Source organism: Eulemur rufifrons, chromosome 27 (assembly GCF_041146395.1).
Source record: "Eulemur rufifrons isolate Redbay chromosome 27, OSU_ERuf_1, whole genome shotgun sequence".
Lineage (NCBI taxonomy): Eukaryota > Metazoa > Chordata > Mammalia > Primates > Lemuridae > Eulemur > Eulemur rufifrons.
Window position 1 is genome coordinate 16210896 of NC_091009.1, and position 19758 is coordinate 16230653.

General features: G+C 49.3%; 1 protein-coding gene across 3 annotated transcripts in view; it reads right to left on the reverse strand.

Moving 5' to 3' along the window:
• Positions 1-492: 492 nt before the first annotated feature.
• Positions 493-19758, reverse strand: part of CACNA1E (calcium voltage-gated channel subunit alpha1 E) — a 310878-nt gene continuing 291612 nt past the window's right edge. For 2 of the 3 annotated variants that reach the window (XM_069459672.1, XM_069459671.1), the window contains 9 exons: positions 17709-17805; positions 15532-15637; positions 14517-14624; positions 13837-13937; positions 13402-13508; positions 8750-8861; positions 4653-4833; positions 2767-2957; positions 493-1035 (listed from right to left, as the gene is read on the reverse strand). In XM_069459672.1, coding sequence (XP_069315773.1) covers positions 493-1035; positions 2767-2957; positions 4653-4833; positions 8750-8861; positions 13402-13508; positions 13837-13937; positions 14517-14624; positions 15532-15637; positions 17709-17805 — 1546 coding nt within the window. Of the gene's footprint in view, positions 1036-2766; positions 2958-4652; positions 4834-5906; positions 6036-8749; positions 8862-13401; positions 13509-13836; positions 13938-14516; positions 14625-15531; positions 15638-17708; positions 17806-19758 lie in introns of all 3 variants that reach the window. The other variant, XM_069459670.1, reaches the window with a different exon arrangement.

Below are 19758 nucleotides of genomic sequence, written 5' to 3' on the forward strand. Positions count from 1 at the left end.
CTGCTGCGGTTGCCCTGGTGGCAGTGGAGCTGGCTGAGGCGTGAGAGCTTGTGAGGGAGGAGAGTCCGCTCCTGTGGTCTCACTGCTCCCCAGTTAAGAGCCAGAAAGTCTTCCAGGCTTCTCAGGGCACTGAGCGTAGACACAGGCTGGCTAGATCCCTCCACGGCTTTTAGAAAAGTGGGAAGGGGCAAGGGGTAGCAAAGCCGTCCTCGTGTCCCTTCTCCCTCGGGAATAACCCGCCATGTTCCTGTGTTTTCTTTCCCCAGCAAAGAGGCAGAACCATGGCAGTGCCCATCTTGCAAAGGGGAATGAAGCAAGTTGGTGGTTTGACTGGTTTTTCCGATTGTCCTTTCCTTTCTCTTCTCTGATGATGCATGGTGTGCTTCCATCTTCCTCCTCCCTCTTCCTCCCCCCCGGGCCGTGCTGGCTTCCCAATCGGTCTTGGTTTTCTCCATGTGAGAGAAGAGCATGCATCGGAGGGGGGAGCAGCCTCTAGCATTTGTCGTCTTCTTCCGTGTCGCTTAGGAGGTCACTGACAGCCCCACACATCATGCCTGGCCCAGGCCCCCCACGCCTCCGCCGCCGATAGTGCCCATTGGGCATCTGCCAGCTGTGCCGCAGCGGCGGGGCCGAGCCGATGGTGTTGGAACGGCCCAGGCTAGTGGCCACGGCTGCTTCGAAGGTGAGCGTCTCCTCCTCGCCACAGTCTGAGGCGTGGGAGTCTTCGTGCAGGGCCAGGTAGGGCTCGGAGATGTAGCGCTGGGGGGAAGGGTGCGGACCCTGCTGGGGGTGCGGGGAGTTGGAAGACTCGGTCAGGCAAGCGCTGTTGCTCTCCAGGGCTTGGGAGGCCAGTGGGGAGCCCCCCTCGCTTCCATCGGCAGGTGGAGAGATGCTGCCGGCGTGTCGTATCAGGGAACTATAGGAAAGGAGGGGCCGAGGCTTTGGTGGGACAGGTGGGAGCTGCCGCCGACTTCGTCTTGGGGTGCTGGTGTCAGAGACGGAGGGGATGGAGCTCTCACTCAGGGAACCTGTGCCCTGCACAGCAGGAGAGACATGGCACATTAGACTGGGCTTGCAGGGGCCCCACTTGGGACTCGGTCAAGGTCCCTGACCTTTCCTCTAGAGAGCCCTTGGAGCCTGAACTCAGGGGGCTCCACCTCTGGCCTTCCTCCCCCAGAGTTATTCACATCCACCCAGGGATTAGAGAGGTTGAGGGGTCCATAGCATCTGGACCAGGACATATCAACTTTTAATGTGCATGCAAACCTCGGGGTGCCCAGTTGCACATTAGACACAGGCTCAGTGGATCTGGGGTGAGGCCTGAGATTCTGCATTATTAACAAGCCCTCAGGGGATGCCAGTGCTGTAGGACCACAGACCAAGCACCGATCTGGAGGCTCTCTAAACAAGTGGCACAGTGAAAGACTCTAAACTTAACTGGGTATATGTACACCATGGAGTACGAAAAAACAATGGTGAATTAATAGCTGTTGCATTATCCTGGATGGAGCTAGAGCCCATTCTTCAAAGTGAAATATCACAAGAATGGAAAAATAAGCACCTCATATACTGAGCATCAAATTGGTACTAACTGATCAAACACTTAGGTGCACCCATGGAAGAAACATTCATCGGGTGCTGGGCAGGTGGGGGGGATGGGTAAATTCACAACTAATGGGTGTGGAGCACACTGTCTGGGGGATGGGCATGCTCGTAGCTCTGGCTTGGGCAGTGCAAAGGCAATATATGTAACCAACATGTTTGTACGCCCATAATATTCTGAAATTAAAGACAACTCCATGAAAGGTGAATGAATGCTCTGACTGGGAAACGTTTTTTTGGGAAGTGGGTTCTAATGGAATTGCAAATCCCTTCCTATGGCATCAGGGGCTTGCTCAACTCACCTTCTCCACCCCACACACTCACCTGTTGGTTCAGGTCTTACTTAACCTTCTCACCTATTCCCAAGGGTACCTGAGCCCAGGTGTTGGTAAAGGGACCTTCAAGACAGTGTTTCTAAACCTACCCAGAATCTCCTGGGGAGGGATCCTTTCAAATGCAGATTTCTGGGCCTCACTAGAGTTTTGAGGTCCTAGGAGTGTGCAGTTATAGGAAGCTCCAGAGGGAGATTCTGTTCTTTACTAAAATTTGAAAACTGCTGTTGTAGATCAACTTCTCAACTGCCAACATCTCTAAAAGTCTGCTTTGGCAGCCCTGCCTCATTACTGTTGATCATTCCTCCCATCTGGGTTCAAAGAGCCTTGAATGGGGAGAGGGCTGGGAGTGAAAAGTATATCACAGGGGGCAAGAATGTTTTCATACAGCTCTGGTAGTTATTTCTAAGGTGGTTCAGCAAAAGGCCCGAAGGAGAGACATGGTCTTCCTCTTGGAATCACCAAAGGTTGGGTCAATGAGGTTGAATTGCTCTTAGGAATCCTGTGCTGGGAGATAAGGCACCATTCACACGATGGTCAAAGAAACTTTTTGGGCTAAAGGACCATCCTTTCTTCCCAAATCTGGCTGAGACACCTGTGAACTTATTTGTACCTCTGGATCTTGAGGGCTGGAATGGAATGACCTCAAGGAAGCACCATCTATCCTGGGTAAAATCTGGTCATCTGTGAATTCAGAGCATCTCTGAGTGTACCCGTATTGAGCAGCTAACTTCTCCGCACAGGGTATAGTTTCCTGTGAAACTCAGGTCGCTGTGGCTGCACCTAATGTTCTAAGTCTGCCCTGCAGGGCCGGCTTCCTTTCCATGCTTACCGGTCTGTTGGGGGTCTGTGACCTGCCCTCGCTGGGTGACCTGGACTGATGGCGCTCTGGAGACTCCCAGTCGGCCTGGGTCCCTCGCTCCTCTGAATTGCAGCGGGAGACATCAGGAGAGAGGAGATGCTTTCGCTCTTTCGATCGTCCCCGCTCCCTGCCCCCTGAGCGGTGGGTGTCGGACTTGTGGCCTGTGAGAGATGACAAAAACACCTGGTTATGAAGAGACGTTTCACCAGGTACGTGTTGCATATTCATGTCCCCCCAGATTCAAATGCTGAGCCCTAACTCCTTCCTGATGGGATGGTGTGATGTAGGTGGGGCCCTCGTGATGGGATTAGTGCCCTTATAAAAAGAGATAAGGCAGAGCTTGCTTCATCTCTCTCTGCTATGGAAGGACAAAAGGGTGGCAAGGCCCTCACTAGACACAGGATCTGCTGGCACCTTGATCTTGGATTTCCCAGCCTCCAAAACTATGACAAATAACGGTTTGTTGTGGGGATGGACACGCTTGAAGCTCTCAGTTGGGTGTTGGGCAAAAGCAGTATATGTAACCTAAACATTTGTACCCCTGTAAGATGCTGAAATCAAAAATAAAAAAAGGAAGGGAAGACAGAAACAGAAAGAAAGGTTTGTTGTTTAAGCTATCCAGTCTATGGTAGTTTGCTATGGCAGCCTGAATTAAGACAGGCCCCTAAAAAACCCTGGCTTCTCCAGGTATGTCCACAGATGATCTGCAAGGGAAGCAGGAAAGAAAGGCAGGCCAGAAAATTTCCCTTCTGTGAGCAGGTAAGTTTGCAAGTTGCCACTACAAAGACCTATATATGTCAAAGAATGCAATCTGCTCTCTTGTTTCCATTGATGTTAGACATAAGAAAGATAGAACCTCTGCCAACAACATGGCTCAGGAATTCTCTATGTCCTAAACACGGATGTGCAACTTTTTTGGAGAAAGATGGCACCAGCATAAGGGAATTAAGTTTCTATCAATTAAATAATGGCACACATAGCGTAATGCCAGGGTGAGAAGTAAAAGGCTATCAGTTCTAGTCCCAATTCTCCCATTTAGTAGGCTCTGTGATATGGGCCAAGTCACTGATTTTTCAACTTTGAGTCCTTCATCTGGTAAAGAGGTTGAACCACACTAATTATTTTAATTAAAAAAAAAATCAATATAACCCCCTTTCAAGAAGAAAAAATCTTGGCTGGGCACGGTGGCTCTAGCCTATAATCCTAGCACTTTGGGAGGCAGGAAGATCGCTTGAGGCCAGGAGTTTGAGACCAACCTGAGCACGAACAAGAACCCCCGTCTCTATAAAAAGTTAGCCGGATGGGGTGGTGTGCGTTTGTATTCCCAGTTACTTGGGAGGCCAACACAGGAGGATTGCTCAAGCCCAGGAGGTTAAGGTTGCAGTGAGCTACGATGATGTCACTGCACTCTCGCCTGGGAGACAGAAAAAGACTCTGTCTCAAACAATAAAAATCTTCAATGAAACTCAAATACAGAAAGCAATTCCAGGCAGCACTTCCGTTTGGGTTAAAGAGAAGCTGGTGGTTAAAGCTCAGCCCTGCCAGGTGGTCTCTAAACACTCCTAAGGAACCCAGCGGTTTTGCAGAAGGCTGTGTGAAAACCTCCCTCCATCACTCCGGAAGGAAGGAACTGCATCGGCCTTTGTGATGAACACAGAGGGCTTTGGCCTGTTTCAGGATGTAAGTCAGATACAGGAACCCCCTTAGGCAAGGAGCATCCTTCACTTTCCTCAACCCTTGTCTTTATCCAAGTTACTATTTCTTTCTTTTTCAGTCATCTGTAGTCCTTGCCAGAACAAGCCCATCAGGGCAGGAGCCAGCTGCCTGACGGAAGAGCGGGACCCAGAAGATCTCACCGGAGTCGGAGTTCAGGCGATGGGCCGACAGCCGCAGGGAGGAGTGGTAACTCCGGCGGCGCGACTTGTAGGTATTCTCGCTGCTCCGCTCCATCGAGAACTCCTCCAGCCACGAGGAGTTGGAACGCTTATCCCGAATGGTGGAAAACGAACGCCTCATGGAGCTCGGGTCTGTCATCACCTGGAAATATGAGCCCCCCGAGAAACACAAGCCTGGATTAATTATTGAAAGGGTCTAAAAGCACAGAAGTGGCACAGACCGTTGGGGACTGCAAAGTGTAACCCCTGCAAATCGCAACCTCCCTTTAATTCCTCTTGCTCAGACCTTAGCTGGAGGCGGCTGATCCAGAAAGTTTCCTTATATTATGTTAACATAGTCACTGAAACTGGTCCAGGATCTTCTCTTGGTGCTCAAAAAAGCAACAGCTGAACGTGCTCGAGCAGAGCCCAGCAGACACAGGCGGGCACTGCGCAAGCTCCTCCCGGGGCTACGTAGAGCGGGCTCAGCCGGGACCTCCAGCAAATATTGAGCCCCTCTGAAACGCGCGAGAGCAACTGTCCAAAAGGCCACACCGTGCAAAGAAGCATGGCTTTGCCTTTTCTTTCTTTCTTTCATGACCTGCTAGAGAAGGCCCTACTCTGCAGCAACGAGAGCCTGGGAGAGCTCGCAGTTCACCAACTATGAAGAACACACCACTCTCCCTCCGCCATCGGTCCTCCCAGCCCCACCCTGAACTCTGGCATTGTGATTTGCCACAGACGTTAAAACAAATTCACAGAAACTTCTTGTCTCTGTCAAATCCTGATGTAAGACAGACAGACAGTAAGAAGCAGCCAGGAAAACAGACAGAGAAATGAGGCGTGGCCTGCACTGGTTAGGACAGTCCTGACACAGAGCTGTGTGTGTAAGCAACTGCTTATGTGCTGGGAGAGCCAGGAGAGGAAAAAAGGATGGAATGATACACAGAGAAAGTCCTGGAAAATATTTCTTGCATGGCTGGTTGAGTCTTGAGAAGGTTTAACTCATCCAGAGGGAGTTATGCCATTCGGCCGGCTGGCCTAGGGTGGCTGGGGGTCATTGCAAACACCACGGAGCAGCAGGTCCTATCAGAGAAGGCCCCTGGGCCAGATTTTGCTAACGGGGAAGGGGTGGGACAAGCCAATGCTCACCTTAAAATATCAGCTATTATCTCCTAACCCACCTAATACAGCCCAGGCTGCCACTGCATAAGGTAGGTGGTGTTGGCTTTTTACCTGGGGCTCCATGGTCAGCCGTGGCATAGAGGACGCCCTCCCCGATCCCGCATGCTCCTGGGTGTCCGGAGGAAGGTAGATGCCATGGTTAGAGGGCTGCACGCTTTTTAATTCACTAACCTCTGGCTCCTGGAAATAAACACACAGCCAAGCTTGTGGGACTCAGTTCCATCTCATTGCTTCTCACCTCTGGTGGATGCTTCCGCCGCCTCAAGCATGGCTTTCCGCAGAGAGACTCGCATCTTTCAGGTCTCAGTTATATATGTGCACATCTGTGGTATACCAGATGTCCCACACAGAAAGCTCTAACTGGGATTGACAGGTGAAGGTCACCTTTTCTGGTCAAGTGACTTTACAGCTTTAGGACACATTGTTGGTCATAATACTTTTAGCTAGGTGAAGCTGATTTTCTGAGAGGTGGTAGTGTTGGGTTTCTTCTTTTAATTTGAAGAAGCCTTTTATCAATTAAGTAGAAACCAGTAATCTAAGGGAAGACCAATTTCTGATGTCCAGTGTATCTTCTCTAGCCTTAAGGCCATGATTTTATTAGCTACAAGAGTTTTCTTATGATTGAACCCCTCCAATCATGGGGTGGGTGGCCATCTGTCAGCAATGCTTTGGACCAGTACAGTCCCACAGAACTGGAATGCGAGCTGCTTACGTAATTTTAACTTTCCAAGTAACGCATTTTTAAAAGTAAAAAAAATTCATATATTTATCCTAACATATCTAGATATTATCATGTCAATTTCAAGTGCCGAGTAGCCCCGGGTGACTAGCTAGTAGCTACCATATTGGACTGGGCCCCTCCAGAGTGTTCGAAGGTTGGATCGGAAATCTCTAAGACTCCGTCGAATTATTTTATTATTTTCCTGGTTACAGAGTGTTAGTTGGGCAGTTGTAGGTGCTCTGTACAGATAGCTAGTGTCATTGCATAAAGACTAGAGCTGCCTTAGAGATGTTTACATGGGCCACCCAACAAAGGGATCTAAGAATATCTCGAGCAGCTGGAGACTGTATCAGAAAAAAGCTATTTTATATTTAGGAAACGACATCCTAAAAGCATGAGTGTGTGAGTAGGGCATTGCCCCAAGGAAAGGGGGCCAGGGATGCCCTCAGTCCCCATGACCATGTGGCTGAGTGGTTTCTGGTATGTAGGGAAGAGTGCCCTCCCAGGGCATGGGGTGTGGACGGCACTCGAGGAAGGTAGTGTCTGTGGTACACGCTTTAAACAGCACACAGTTCCAACTCCAAACAGATGTAATAACAACACTGCAGTCTACAGGTGTCAGAGGCGGTGTGAGACGCACGCACACAAATCACGGCCACGCCTCAGGATGGGGATCGGGGGGCCCCCGAGGGATGGGCAGAAGTACACAGTGGTGAGTGTGTAGCACAGGCTGACACCTGAATCGAATTAAAGACACCAGTACTGACAATGAGATGAACACACATCCAGAAAGTCCTGGCACTACGGCTCAGCCCTGGGGAACCTGCAGGAAGGATGATGTAAGAAAGTCTCCCTGTGAAAGAAAGGACACATGATTGAGATTTCGTTCCCACTAGACACATCGCCAGGCAGGCAAGCTGTAAAACGCTTAGAGGCCCTTTGAAGAATCAAACCATCTGTACCAATTAGTCCCTAGGCCTCGGCGCTGAGTTCCTCGGAGGGGAAGGCAGGGAATTCCTCCCCCCTTGACCAAGAACACCCTGAGCCGATCACTCATGCTGTGGGGACGTCCAGCTTAGCTGTGTCCCAACACAACCACGCATAACTCCGTCTCAGCACTCACAGACAGAAATGGGAGACACCCAGCTGTGTGGGTTACAGGGGTATTTTTCCCCCTCTGAGGGGGTACCCCTTCCATCACACACCTACTGCACCCACGTCATCCATTCAGGATGGCTCTGGGGGTACACAGTAGCAGCAGGGAGGGGTCAGGAGAGAAGAACCCCACAGATAAACCACAAAGAATGCGGAACTCACTCTTAGTACAAGCTGTCTATACAGACTTCTGCAAAGGTTAGGTTGTCTTTTCAACCCAGTCAAAGCCTAGGGGGAACTTGAGCTCATCACTCCTGACTAGGAACAGCGGTAAAGTCGATTAACTTTGGGAATCACATTTTAGTTTTGTATTAGCAAAGCCGAAACTTCATTCTGCCCTCTATTCTCCAAGCTTTAACTTGACTCAATATATATCTCCAGATTTTTACCATTTGTGCTAATAAAAACTCATTTTTGGCTTAAGAAGGTGACGTTAGGGGCCTGGAAGGATGTATTTGACCTTGTAGAATTGTGACCAAAAGGACCAAGGTGCCTGAACCCACACAAAGCAGAGGGAGGAGAGTCTTCTGTATCTCCTGGCAGACAGACAGCTTGTCACTGTGGCACACACTGCCACTGAGTCCTAGAGAGGCATCACCAGGGCTGGCCTGGGGCACTCTGTGTCCCCACAAGTGGTACCTGGCTGCACTAAGAGGCATGGTAGGTATCACGCGTTCTGAGATGATTCATCTTAAAGCTCCCCAGCAAAGGCAAGATTTTAAATGTAACTTTTCCTTTAACATTTGATGCTCAGGGTATAAACTAAGAGGGCTTGGCCTGGGCAGTTTAAGTTCCTGCAGCAGGTCAGGGGCCTCTGGGACGGTAAAACCTGAGAAGGGAACTTTGTCAGAGCACATAAGAAGTTGGGCTTTGGAAGTTTTGAAGGCAGGAAACTCCCAGGGTGACTAGACTACCTTCCTGATAAATCAGGGCTATGAAATAAAAATTTGAAAATGAGAGTGGGCAGGATCAGCAAACCAAGGAATTATTTTCAAGGTCACAGAACACATTCATTCACCAGAGATTGCTGCTCCTGGAACTGTCCGTCATCGGCTGGGTCCATACACGCCAACTGGAATATTTCCTGCGGGGAGAGCGGACTCATCGAAGGGTATCCACTCCGGCCACTCCTGCAAGGCAACGTCAGAGTCAGAGGTAATGAGAGACAGAGGGAGGGACACTAATGACTCCCACCCCAGACAAGATCTCCTTCCCAGCAGGGCAATACCCTTTGGCCATGGCTGGCTTGTGAGCCTGGTAACTTACAGGTGGCTGGCCCTGAAATAGAAGATTAAAAAAAAAAACATCGGAAGAGAGAAACTGGTGTTTTCAACCTGCTTTTGGAACCATTCATCATTCTGCTGGCGACTAGCATATCTGTGACAAATGACATCATTTGTCACACTCAGCCATATGGAAGACCAATGCTAGATTGTAAACCTGTTTCCCCATTCAACGGAGAAATGCCATAGTTTAAACAGTGAACAGTTTGTTTAAATATTAAGCAGCCACGGGCTTTTAAAAAATTTTCCCCACTCTCAGCAAAAATATGGTCTTATTGTGCCAACATCCCTGGCCAGACGAAACAACCCAATTCCATCCCATCACCACTTATATAGAAGGACGACTCTGTACCCTACACTATGTCTGTTGGCTCATGAACTGGGTAGGATGATTTCAGAGATGGTGTTGAGGAGGTGAAAACCTCTGGGTTTATCGCTATGTAGGAAGAGGTTTAGAGGGTGATGAGGGAAGAGGCAGGGACAAAGTCTTCCAAGTGTTTAGCGGTCTCCAAACAAAAGGCATGGAGGGCTGTCATGGTATGCTTGTCATTAACCAGCGTTTGGTATTTCCAGACACTCAGCCACTGGGATCCTGAGTAGGACCCTTCCTGAGAACTTGGCTCCTGTTGCCATTCACTGCCAGCATTTGACCTATTTGAGGGTGCTGAGTGGGGGTCTGAATTATGGGAAGAGGACTGAGGTCAGTGGCTGGGCAGCAGCTCTAGCAGTGATGGAATGGGAGAGAGAGGTGGGACATCACCCTCTCGTGGTGTCAGGCTTCTGCCCTACTTGAGTCTACTGCTGGTGACCACCCCCAGTGGAAAACTTGTGGCATGAACAAGGATTGCCAGTTACTTAAAAATAATCCATAGGTATAATCTTACTTAGATTAGCATCTCTGGGAAAGATCTGGATAGCAGAGAATCGCCCGAACTGTCCCCTTGCTACCATGAGGGCTTTTGCTGAGTTCTCATAATAATACAGGGTCATCTGATATTTAAATGACCTGCCTCAACGTCAGTCCTCAGTGTGCCCTCTCCTGAGAACCGCAGGCAACAAGACTAGCTCTGCTCGTATAAGGAATGGGTTCCTTCTGTCCTGCAGAGAGTAATTGTAGAATCTTCAGTAGGTGAAAATGATCCTTGGAATCACTGAACCACCTCACTGAGTAGAATAACGTGGGCCCAGAGTGATCTACTTTAAGACCCTGGTTAGGTTCTAGCATCCTGAACATGGACTCTCTCATGGTCTGGTTCCTACTCCTCCCCCCCAGCCTCCTCTTAGATCACTGTCCCCCCGTGGCTCCCTGAATTCCAGACACACTGGCCTTTTTTAGTTCATCCAATGGGCCAGGCTGCTTCTTTCTGCCTCAGGACTTTAAAAGAGGCCATTCCCAGGGTCCAGAATGCTTCTCTGCAACTCCCCTGCCCGCTGTAAACTCCTTCTGTGTTATTTTGAATTCATTATTAAAACTTCTTATTAAAAGACACTTCTGGGGGAAATCTTCTCTGATATCTCCCCTCACCCCATAACTGGTCAGATCTCCCTCTTACCTGTACTCATATCGTGCTGTATTTTGCCTTTCTAGCACTTATCAGAACTGTAATTAAATCACTGAAAAGGACAACTTTTCTTCATTCCAATAATTTTCTCTTTAACAGCTGGTTTTCCACCACAGGTAAGTTCACTGAGGGAGGGGCCCTGTCATGTTCACCACCGTGCCCCCAGAGCAACCCCTACTTGGACAGTGCGTGACTCTAGAAACACAGATGGTCCTAGGAGCCAGCCTGCTGTTCCACCAGTGTCCCCGGGTCAGGACCTGCACCAACATCCACTCAAAGGCTCAAACCAGAAACCCAAGGGTCATCTTCGATTCCTCCTTCCTTCCACATAGCAAATCAATTACCCTGTCTCCTCCCTTCTACCCTGCTCGTCACTGATCACCTACACAACTGCAGTAGCCTACTCAATGGTGCTCCTGTCTCCAGAATCGCTCCCTTCTAATCCATTAAGTCTACACTGAATTCGAGAATGACTTTTGAAAAGCACAAGTCTGATCACATCATTCTGATGCACAAAATTCTATTAAATGAAGCAAAAATCTAAACTTTTCATCTGGTTTGTAAGTCCCCCAAAGTCCTGGCCCCTGTGTAGCTCTCCGAACCCATGACTTGCCACCTCCCCTGAGCTCCCTGTGTTCCAACCATCCTGACAGTTTTTAGGTCCCTTAAACTTATACACTTTCACCTTTGTTGAAGAACTTGCCTGCAAGTCTCACCTAAATGCTACTTCTTCAGGGAGCCCTCTCCAGACTCTCAGACTCGGGGAGCTGCTTCCTTTCCACAACATCACAGCAGCCCACCCTTCCACAGTTTAGCCTGCCTTGCTCTTTCCAGAGTTTTCTCCTTGGGGACTATGATTATGTTCACCAATATATCTCCAGTGCTTGGCCCAAACTGGCTCTTAATAAATATTGCTAAATTGGCCAGGCACAGTGCTCACGCCTGTAATCCTAGCACTCTGGGAGGCTGAGGCAGGAGGATTCTTTGAGATCAGGACTTCTAGACCAGCCTGAGCAAGAGCAAGACCCTGTCTCTACTAAAAATAGAAAGAAATTAGCTGGACAACTAAAAAATATATATATAAAATATTAGCCGGGCATGGTGGCGTGCACATGTCATTCCAGCTGCTCAGGAGGCTGAGGCAGAAGGATCTCTTGAGCTCAGTTTAAGACCAGCCTGAGCAAAAGTGAGATCCTGTCTCTACTAAAAATAGAAAAAATTAGCTGGGAGTAGTGGTGCACCTCTGTTGTCCCAGCTCCTTGGGAGGCTGAGACACGAGGATCGCTTGAGCCCAGGAGTTTGAGGTTGCTGTGAGCTAGACTGATGCCACAGCACTCTAGCCTGGGCAACAGAGCAAGACTGTCTCAAAAAAACAAAGCAAAACAAATATCGGTAACATTGATGAGTAAATGAATCAACCAAGATATGGGAGAGAGACCATGGCGGTTAATTTGTATAGAAAGTTGTTGTAGATAAAACAGATCTACACTAGGGGGTCCTCCATTTCTAAGCCAAGGACCCATGACCCCTTCCGAGGGGGAGGTCTCACTGCTCCCTCACACCTCCTCCTCTCCCTCCTGCACAGACCAAATATAGCATCTGCTTGCTGTATGTGGACAGGAGAATCCATATCCTGCTACCTCCTCACATCCAATTGTTTGTAAAAATGACCAACGACTTTGGTCATGGCTCTGGTCCTTTTCTTCTCTTCCAAATGTATTGGGTTGTGACCTCTGAAAACTATGCTTTTCAAAAACAGATCTCCAACACCACAGGCAGAAAGAAATTAATGGTGTGGAGCGATTCCAAATGGCTTCTGACAAAGGTCTCATTCCCAAGCCCTGGGTATTGCTCTCCTGGATAATTAAGTCATGCTATTTAGTGATTATTGGTTCTATAAGAACTAAGACTATGTTCAGCCCCACCACAAAAACTCATTTACATTGAGTAGAAGGACTCGGGGGCTCTTTGGGTGCTCACGACATGCTTGCTGATGAGAGGAAGATAATGTTATAATGAGATATGCATGCTATAGTGGATGACTAATGACTAAACTGGGGCTAAGGCTTTTAACTCAGAAGAACTGGCAAATTCCTTAATTAGGGTTTTATTTTCACTTTGATTATGGAAATTAAAAATTTTTTTTTCTTGATATACATTCTTTTTGTTCATTAAAGGTAACATGATGTAGCGGAAAGACTCTGAGATCAGAAATAATTGACTTAAATTCTAGTTCCATGTCCTGGTAGCCATATGGCTTTGGGTAACTGATCGAACCTCTCTTGGTCTCCAGTCTCTTCATGTGTAAAGTGGTGATGTTAATATCTACCTCCAGGGTACAGTGGGCTGGTGTAGTGAGAATCAAGTGAGGTCACACAAATCACGTTTGTAGAAGTGTCAGTCTCAGGGAAAGCACTCACTTTGGTTCTCCTCTGGCACACATTAGGGAGGATATATCTTCTAGCAGGACACTAGATCCACAGGGAGGTGACAACCAAGAATTAAATAGGAGGTGATTATTTTTCACAACCAAACTACAACTAAGACCTTAGTACATGAAAAAAAAAAAAAAAAAAAAAAGTCAAAACTCCCTTCCATTGTCAACTCACAGTGATCGCTGTCTCTAAGCTGGCCACAGTACTAAGCACGCTTGTTTGCTTTTCCCTGAGTTCTGCTGAAAAGCCACGTTAAGATACTCAACTTCAGAAAAAGGATCATTCAGCCCAGGACATTATTTCTCAGGCCCTCCCGGGCAGCAAGTTTACAGGCCTGCGCAGGTGACAGAATGCAAGCAGCAGTGTCAGGGACACACGGGTTCTACTCACAGGCCTGAAACAGGGTCCTGCTGGAGGTAAGGCAGGGCTTTGGCATTGGCGATGATCTCCTGCGGCAGAGACGAGGGCTCCATGCGCTGGAACATGGGTGCATTTTTCTGTGCAGAAACAGGGACGGAGAAGAAAGGAATTGCGATGACTTTATGGAGCCTACTATGGGGAAATACGATTTATGTGGATAACACAGACTAATACATTAGTCTGGATTAGTCACACAGACTAATACCCTGTTGGACTATTTTAACCTTTGGTCCACTGGATTTCTAACCCTGCAGTTTCTAACCCCACACCTCCAGAAAGCTCTTGGGCCCTGCACCCCTTACTGCTGCTTCTAAGTGCCGGCAGGTGCTATGCCCAGGGACACATAGGCCTGTACCCTCACGTGACTCCCATGGCCCGCCCACCCAGCACGCTGTTGACCTTCACCTGTTCCTCCAGCTGCTGCCTCTGCTTCTTCACCTTACTCTGTTTATAGTAGTCCATGATCATCATTGCTGCATAGATTTTGCCCACAGTCAGGTCAGAGGCTAAAAACACAAATGTGGCATGGCGGTGAACAGGAAGAAGACAGGTGGGAGAGAGTGAGGACGCCGCCAAGCTTTGTCACCGACTCTCTGGAACAGTCTGCTCCCTCAGTCACCCCTTCATCCAACATCTATCAAGCCTCCTTATGTGCCAGGCTCTGAGGATGCAGAGTGAATGGGCCCCCATCTCTGTCACCAGGGAGCCTGCACACCCACCCAAAGGGGGCGATGAGACCAAGGATGCACAATACATCAGTAAGCATCATCTGCTATTCTTCATCTCTGTATCTAAGTAACACCCTGCCCCCACCCCCCGCTGCATGAGGGTTTGCTGAATAGTAACAGCACATGGAGGGAGGGAGCTTTGTACCCAAGAAGTTTCACCCACAACCACAGCGACCTATCTTAAGAAAATGTTTTCAATTCATTACAAAAAATGCTTAAGAAGGATGAGATTTTAGTTCCCTAGAAATAAAAGAGCAACCTTCCCTTATCTCTTTGATCACTCTGGGTTCCCCTAAAAGATGTGGCCTTGGCATGCTGGGCCCCCAGTGACAGGGACACCCAGGAGGAGATCCACACCTTTGGGCATGGGCACAAGCAGATCCAGCATCTTCTGAGACAGGTGAGGCCAGATGGCCAGGGTCTCCTTCTGCAGCTCTGAGTCTAGCTGCTGCCTGTCTGCACCACCTAGAATAAGATAAATTATTAATAAATAAATCCAAACGGACACAGAAACAACAAGGACTGAAGGGGTGGGGGGGCGGAAGAGCTGAGTCAGCACCATACCACGTACTGAGAGGAAATCTTGGTGCTTAGCGACAGTGGGTCTTGCAAACCAGGTCTTTCTGCTGAAGGTGCAGAACACATTTTGGCTCCCACTTCCTGTGGCTCAGGGATATCCTGCCAGGGAGATCTAAGGCCCTGAGACCCAGATCCACTTCCTTACTGATTCTAAAAGCCTCTCGCGTGCTCAAATACATCAGAGGGGAAAATAAAAACACCCCAAGAACGCTGCCCCTGCCTCGTTATATACACATTGATCCTGCCAGGGACCCTCAGACCACAGTGGGAGTCACCCGATTTTAATAAAGACTTTGGATCAGGCAAGAGCAGGCTGAAGGTCCACGTGGAAGTAGTAAACCTTTTCTCTCCTAAATGATTAAATCAGAAATCAAGATGAACCAAGTATGGCCAGGGCTTCTATGATAGAACCTGCTACAGAAGCCTTCCAAGACTTTAGAGAAAAGATACCATGCAAGATTAAAAAAAAAAAAAAAAAAGGGCAAAATGAAAATTTGAATGTTCAATAAATAAGTATTTCTAGAATGCCTACTATGTGCCACACACTGAAGATAATATACTATTAAGGCTGAAAGGAGCCCCAGAGATGATCAGACCATTCATTTTACCAGGAGGAAATGGCAAATATCACAGTTATTGGGTCTCAGAGGTGAAACCAGGATCCTCATATTTGATGTTCAGGTCACCGCACTGTCCTTAGCCAGGTGGATGACAGTTCAAATATCTCCATCCTGTGCCACCTTGCACGAGTTGTTCCAGATCTCCTCCCTCCCACCCCCCTTCCTAAGCTTACCTTTGGCAATTTTAATGTCCAGAGCCGTCCGGATCAGAGCCATAAGGGTGGAGGTGAAGTGGACCGTCATGTCCTCAGCCACTGGCATATTCATCAGGACCAACCTCTGTGTGAAAGAGAAAAAGGAAACAGCAGGCAAAAAAAAAAAAAAAAAATATCGAAAGACACCTTGGTGAGAAGAGAACAGAAGTGCAGAGGCCAAATGCACAGACAAAAAAGAAGGGCAAGGATTCCCCTGTCCTTGTCCTACTCTCCCTGCTTCTCACTTGAGGCTCATTTGTTGCTGTTCTTTTTTAGGGAAGGATGCCAAATTCCAAAGGAAGGGGGTTTCCTAATCATTCTGCAGGATTCCCCCATGGGGAGTCCTAAGAACGTCTTTGACAGGGATGGGAAGGGATTTCTAAAAGAAGTGGCTCAGGGAAGGAGTCGCCCCGGGAGGCGGCTCCATACTGCCACTTGGCCCACGAATACCCCCTGGAAGTCGGATGGAAAGCTAGTGGGGGGGAGATTTTGCTTTGCTTATCTGACTTGAAAGATGCATCCTGGTGCCCCCTTTTTGAGTCTTTAGAAGATGAAATTTGCCAGCACATGATTGAACATGCATAAGTCCAACTTATCCAAAGGATGAGGTGGAGCAGGATGGACGGGGGAGAGTGCAAACAGGCTCTAGGGTAGGGAGATGGGTAGAGCGGAGGAGAGAGAACAAGAGAAGGGTGGCCCAGGCAGGAGCAGAGTGGGCAGGCCTTGTTCCCCTCACCCAGAGGAAGGGATCACACTGAAATGGCCAAATCCACTTTCCAGAGAGTATCTTGCTTTTGGAAATTCTTTAACTTTCCCCCCCAAGCCCATTTTCCCTTCTCCCACCAAGCTTCACCCCAGAAATTCAAGGAGTTCAGGACCACATTCCACCACCTGGTCATTTGGGATGTGGCCATTGTGAGCAAAAAGGATGCCAGCCCCTAAGTGCATGAGGAGCCATGTCCTGGGGCAGATGAGCGTCCCTAATGGCCACGTTCCAGTGAGATGCTCTCTGGAGCCACACGACTTGGAGGTAGCAGCAGGAAAAGGTCCTCTGGCAGAACCACCAGCCTGGCAGGGAGGAAAGTCCTCTTCCCAAGGCAGGGTCTCTACTATTCCATTGGAGCATCTTGCCTAACGCGATGCCACATGGTTGGTGTCTTAGAGTGGAAAGCCAGTTTCTTGTTAGGATTTGAGTTCCATCTCTCTCCCACTTCTTTAAACTTCTAGAGAAGTGGCAACATTACTATGATGTGTTCCTAGGTGCGTGAAAGCGCCCCAGAATCCTGGGTTAGTCTAAACATCAAAGGGGAATTAATAGTAACTAATGGGTGGGGGAAAAATTCAGGTCCCAAAGTTACGAGCACCCTAGTGGCAGGTGACTCCCAATATACAGTGCTCTCTAAGCAAACCAAAGGGAATCAATCTATCCATAGCTCCAGGGCCAGTCCCCAGAACTGTATCATGCCAGTAGGGCAGATCTAGTGCTGAATGCGACTTGTGCCCCTGGCTGCCGGTTCTCTTGAGTATTTTTAAGAGAATTGGGTAGCCAGGCTAATGCAAAAATGAAGCTGCATTCCTTGGTCTCTCATGGGACAGAAGTCCTGTTCTTTTTTTCTTATACCTAGAAGGAACCTATGCCATTGTTCCTCCCCATGTCACGGAGGAAGAAATTTGTTAAGAGTTTTCCTCTCTCCTAAAAATTTCTTCTGGAACCATGTTTAGAGGAATTTCTGCATTATCTCCTTCGTCTATCTGATTGAAGATTTTTTTTTTTTTTAATCGGTGCTGATAGCTGTTTTTCTGTCGGCTTCCTTCTTGCCCATGCATGCTCTCCCCTAGGCCCCCACTCTGCCTCCTCTAGAAGGAAACACACCACTCGACACTGCCTTTCTAGTAACCCACTCACGAGAAGCCACACACGTGTAGAAACACGAAAGAACACGTAAAGGAAACCCCGTGTCGAATAATATCGCAAACCATCCCTTGCATCGTCTCATGGTTTCATCCTTCCGGGAACCTTCCTGACTCTTCGGTCTCATCATTTCTTCCTTCCGCAGTCCCGGCCTCCGCCTCCCCAGCCCGGCTTCCTCCCCAGGTCCAACTAGACCCCACTGCCTGGAGGTGTCTAGCCCAGAACAAAGGAAGGGGTGGTCTACCTTATATGCCACTTTGGAGGGACATCTCTTGCCGAGGCCTAGCGGAGGTGACATGAGAGTCAGCATTTCATACATCTCAGTGTAATGGATGCGGCCACTGCTCATGGAGGGTGGTCAGTGGGGACGGGGGGGTTAGCGGGGCGGGGTGGGGGGCGGCAGGGAAAGGAGAAGGAAGTGGGGGAAGGATGCAGACAGGTAGGAGAGGAGAACAGGCATCCCCAGAGAGCAAAAACAAAACAAACGAAATACAGAAAACAGGAGAAGAAAAACAAAACAAAATGGACACACAGGAAAAGAATAGGAAACCTGTTAATCAAGGCAGATCGTACACGTGACTCCATCCTGGTATGGATTTATATCACGCCCCACACAGACCCGGGAACACCGGTGGCAACCTTTGGTCCCTCGGACTCCCCATGTGCACTGTCACGGGGACTCATTTTTCCCCCCTCGATTAGCATCACCCTGACTTCCATGTCCACTTCGTCCATCCCCAGTAAAACCCAGCTTATTTTCAAGTCCCAGGGCTGTGCGTGGGCGGTATAAACCGGATAGACGGTGCTCCAGCCATGGGTTGGAACTTCCGGCCTGGCAGCCAGGCTCTGCTCCTCCCTCGAACCCACAGGCGGAACGTCGTGTATCCCCCCTCCGTGGCGTGTGTGCAGCGGGAGGCGGCGTCTCGCACTGAGAGTGGTGCGCTCTGGCTGCTGGTCAGAGTCGGCCCGTTGCTTCCACCTGGCTCTGTGGACAAGAGTGCTCTTGACGCCCCAGCATGCGCCAGGTTGATGGCATGCTGGGGACAGAAGGAACAAAACCAGGAGGAGGAAGAGCATCTTGCATGCCATGCTGCCCTCCCCAGCTGGCCCACATGCGGCTGCAGGATTCACCAGGGTGGAGTTTAAAGAGTCTCAGCAGAGGTAGCCGTCCAGCCTCCTGAGCATGGAAACCCTGCATCACCATCCCAGGCCAGCTCCGTCCCATCCCCCAGGCCAGCATCCTGCCTGGGCCTATGTCGTCCTCCAGCTGCCTGGGCAGTGCTGTGTGTCCCAGGGAGCCTGCGCTTCCCTCCACTAGCACCAGCAGAGAGCTCCTTATCTAACAGGCTTGGCCTTGGACTTAGCAGAGCCACTGGGAGAGAGAGAGAGTTCCCGGGGTATAAAAGAGTTGGAAAGGGAGGTCCTATGCGCCCCTGAACAATAGCCTTGGTCTAACCGACAAGACATGCCTTGGCAACTGTGACAGCCCCTCCCCCCCAGCCCCTCATGACAACATGTGGCAGGACCTTCAGGCACGGGATCTGCTCAGTTACCCTTCTTTATCTGCGGAGACCTTCCCAGACCCCCTGAGCTACTACATTCTCCCGACACCACCAAGCCTATGCCTCTCTTACCTACTCTCACCTCTTGCCCCAGTTCTTTGTTATTTTTCACCTGTTTCTGTCCTTTAGCTTTTACAGTCACTTCTGGCCAAACTCTACAGGCGCTGGGAGGGTGGGCAGCGGTAGGGATCACTGGTATCACACTGCGACACATCATGTATGGGATGGCGATGCTATCTTGCAATAGTGAGGCTTCCCTGTCCCCAGCAAAGGGAAACCAGAACTGTTTGCTGGATCAAAAAGATTTCTGCATCGGTAGAGGAGGGAGCGGTCCCTCTGGTTAAATGCACAGACTAAGGTGGGCTGGAGTGTGTGTGCGTGTGTGTGTGTGCATGTGAAGAAAAGTGAGAGATCAAACTGGTCTTCATACTCAGTCCTCAACTCTTTTCTGCCTTCTCCCCCAAATGTGCCCTTCTTCCTTATGTTAACAGCTGCTGGTTCTAGAAGGGTCTGGACCTCTTTAAACTCAAAAGAAAGCAACATGAAGGTTCCTTCCTGTGGCACAGCGGTGGTGGAGCAGAGGACAGAGCGGAGGGGCGAGGCGTTGCACCCCGTGGCAGGTCGTGGCTGGGGGCTGGGGGGCAAACCTTGCAAGCCACCCTGTAAGGGCAGTTCTCTCCCAGGCCCAGAGGCGGCGAGATCACCCGCACTAATTTGTACATATCCTTATAC